Source organism: Chlamydomonas reinhardtii, chromosome 12, assembly GCF_000002595.2.
Source record: "Chlamydomonas reinhardtii strain CC-503 cw92 mt+ chromosome 12, whole genome shotgun sequence".
Taxonomy (NCBI): domain Eukaryota; kingdom Viridiplantae; phylum Chlorophyta; class Chlorophyceae; order Chlamydomonadales; family Chlamydomonadaceae; genus Chlamydomonas; species Chlamydomonas reinhardtii.
Genome location: NC_057015.1, coordinates 5,050,813 through 5,053,543, shown reverse-complemented (window position 1 = coordinate 5,053,543; position 2,731 = coordinate 5,050,813). Strand labels below are relative to the sequence as shown.

Sequence of the window (2,731 nt, the reverse complement as noted above, 5' to 3'; positions counted from 1 at the left end):
GGCAGGAACTAGGCCTGAATGGAAGGAGGGGTCCGGTCGCTACTACATGGCCACATTCTCATTCACCTTGCCCCTGCGCCCCCTTCGGACTTGAGGTTGGTAACTCGCCCTCCCCCCTACCCTACCTCTCACGCACGCACGCATGCACGTGCGCAGGTGCAGGCCCTACACCCGGCGCTGGTGGACAGGGTCAAGACCCTGCGCGAGGCGGCGGCCAAGCTGCAGGCGGCGCCGTCGGATGCCGCCAAGCAGGCGGCACGGCGGGCGTTCATGAACGCCAAGGGCAAGGTGGCGGGGCTGATGGTGGTGGTAGACACCATGTTCAACGAGAACAGCAGGGACGAGGTCCTTGCCCTGCTGTCAACCAGCGAGGTGGCGCGGGCGGCCACCACCGTTCGCGACGCGGTCGCGAGTATTCAGGCCGTGGCGCTGCAGGTGAGCTCTCATGGTGTGTGCCTGCTGGCGTGTCATCTGCACGGAGTGAGGGGCGTGCGCGTATTGTGTGTGTGTGTGTGTGTGTGTGTGTGTGTGTGTGTGTGTGTGTGTGTGTGTGTGTGTGTGTGTGTGTGTGTGTGTGCGTGTGTGCGTGTGTGCGCGTGTGTGTGTGCGCGTGTGCGTGCGTGTTTGTGCATGGGCCCTCCTACCTGCCTAGCCGCACACCCACCCACCCACATGCTAGTGTCCTGTAACACATGCCGGACCGCGTGTGTGGGTTAGAGTGCGTCCCCAGCCATGCCTGGGGGTGCGTGGGAGGGCTGCATCCTGCTCCTGCACGCTGTCATTGATTGCTGTCGTCGCTGGTTCGCAGTGCAGAATCTTACACGCGTGACTGAAACCCCCCCCTTGCCCCTCCCCCATTCTTCAACCGCCGTGTGCCCCTGCAATCGGACAATGGCGGCGGCATCTGCTGCAGCCCGCCCACGTCAACGCCGATGCCAACGCCGGCGCCGATGCCAACGCCAACGCCGCCGCTGACGGCGCCACCGCTGACGGCGCTGCCTCTGACGCCGACGCCGATGAGGCCCACTACGGCGCCGCCTCTGACGCCGACGGCGGAGAGGCCAACGCCCCGCCGCTGCCGTCGGGCCCACGCGGCCGCAGCTTCGCAGCCGTGGTCGCCGCCGCCGCCCGCGTGTCAGCTGTTGCCAAGGCGGCGGCGGCGCAGTCGCGCGCCGAGGCCGCCGAGGGAGGCGAGGAGGACGTGCCCGGCGACGGCACGGTGGTGGTGTCGTGCGGCGCCGCGCCCGCGCCCAAGGCCGCCGCGTGATGCTTGCCTGCAAGGCAGTTGGCGGCCTCTTGACCGCGGCTAAACTGAGCCGAGCGCGGCCGTACCCCTGCCAGCATGCGTGCGTGTTGTGTGCATTCGCCGGGTTTCCAAGTGACGCCCGTGACGCCTCCCATGACCGTTTCCATCATTCTTTGTGCAATCAATAATGTTGCGGCATAGTGTATGCATTCGCACGTGTCTGCCCTCATGAAGGTCATAGACGGCAAGCACGGAGTATCGCACTGAACGTTTTGGCTGTACGGCATTGACCCTGAAGCGCTGTGCTTGGACGCATGAACATGGGCGGGGGCGGGATGCCCCGTCGAAGCATCGTCAAAGACTTTGGACATGCCCGCCCGATGTAACACCAGAATGCCCTGCAGCGCCTTCGCTCACTCAGCATTCTGTTACACGTTTACGCCCACGCGCCTTCTGCCTCACTGGAAACGTCAGCGGGATGGATGCCAGCGAAAGCCAGCTAGCTTTCTTGACTCCCCCGAGCTGCTCACGCACGCCATTCAGTGCCAGCTTGCGCCTGCTGCTGCATACTCCCCTCCGCCAGCTTCTAACGGAGTCTAGCCTGATGTGCTCAGCCCCCGCCCTACATCGGGTTCAGTCACCGCGACAGTGCGACACGAACAGGCATACACCAGAAGCAATCACCGCCACGGGTAGCGCCAAATGCGTACGTACCTATACTCCTCGCACACTTGCTTGCAACCCTTATCAGTCCCACACGGCACACCAAACGTGGCCCTGCTAGCTCAGCAGTCCCTGATACGCGTACCACGCTGTTTGGGTGCCAAAGGGCCCATAGCAGCTGCCTCCAGAGGTCTATCTGCCGGCGCCATCGCGTTGCCACGTAGCCATCCTCTCTTTATTTGTTGCGCCCACTGCTGCTTGCAATTCTCCGCGCCGACGGGAGACTCCTGCCCTGGGCGGCTCTTGTACACGGGCCTACTCACGCTATCCTGCTCCGCCCCCTCATTCTCAGCACTCCACACATACCGCACGCCCAACACCGCTGCGCTCACAAGCTGCCGCTGGCCGCATGCTGGCCGCCCGCCGCCGCCGCCGCCGCGTGCGCCACTGCGCCCGGCTGTCCTGTGATGGGGCAGGGCAGCCCCCAGTCCGCAAACTTGAGGTTCATGTTCATCTTGATGCGATCCAGCGCGGCCTCCACGCTGTCCACCGCGGGACGAACCACGATCTCCAGAGCCTGAAGCGGGGCGGCGGGACAGGTGAGGTGGGGTGGGGTTCAGAGGTGCGGGGGTCACATTCATGATTAGTTAAGGAAGTGGTAGACGGTAGACCATCTTGCGGAACATGACGCGGGGGGTGGGGGCACGACACGGGCAGTGACTGTGGAGTCATGGGTGTGCCACGGCGGTGGTGAATGTGCCACAATCCCTTCGCAAACAGTCCCCGGTACCCTAGGTCCCTGCTCCCAACCCTCTTCCCGCC

General features: G+C 64.4%; 2 protein-coding genes across 2 annotated transcripts in view; one reads left to right on the top strand and one right to left on the bottom strand.

Annotated features, from left to right (window-relative positions):
* The window catches only part of CHLRE_12g526383v5 (uncharacterized protein), a 10,646-nt gene extending 9,002 nt beyond the window's left edge, over positions 1-1,644 (top strand). The window contains exons 4-5 of the mRNA XM_043068490.1: positions 157-435; positions 914-1,644. Coding sequence (XP_042918588.1) covers positions 157-435; positions 914-1,267 — 633 coding nt within the window. The 3' untranslated portion in view covers positions 1,268-1,644. The remainder of the gene's footprint in view (positions 1-156; positions 436-913) is intronic.
* An 18-nt stretch (positions 1,645-1,662) lies between these two features.
* On the bottom strand, positions 1,663-2,578 carry CHLRE_12g526339v5 (uncharacterized protein). Its single transcript, XM_043068489.1, has 2 exons — positions 2,545-2,578; positions 1,663-2,486 (listed from the first exon to the last, which is right to left on the bottom strand). The coding sequence occupies exons 1-2, from the start codon at positions 2,548-2,550 to the stop codon at positions 2,298-2,300; spliced, it is 195 nt and encodes a 64-aa protein (XP_042918587.1). The 5' UTR covers positions 2,551-2,578; the 3' UTR covers positions 1,663-2,297.
* Between the last annotated feature and the right edge of the window lie 153 nt (positions 2,579-2,731).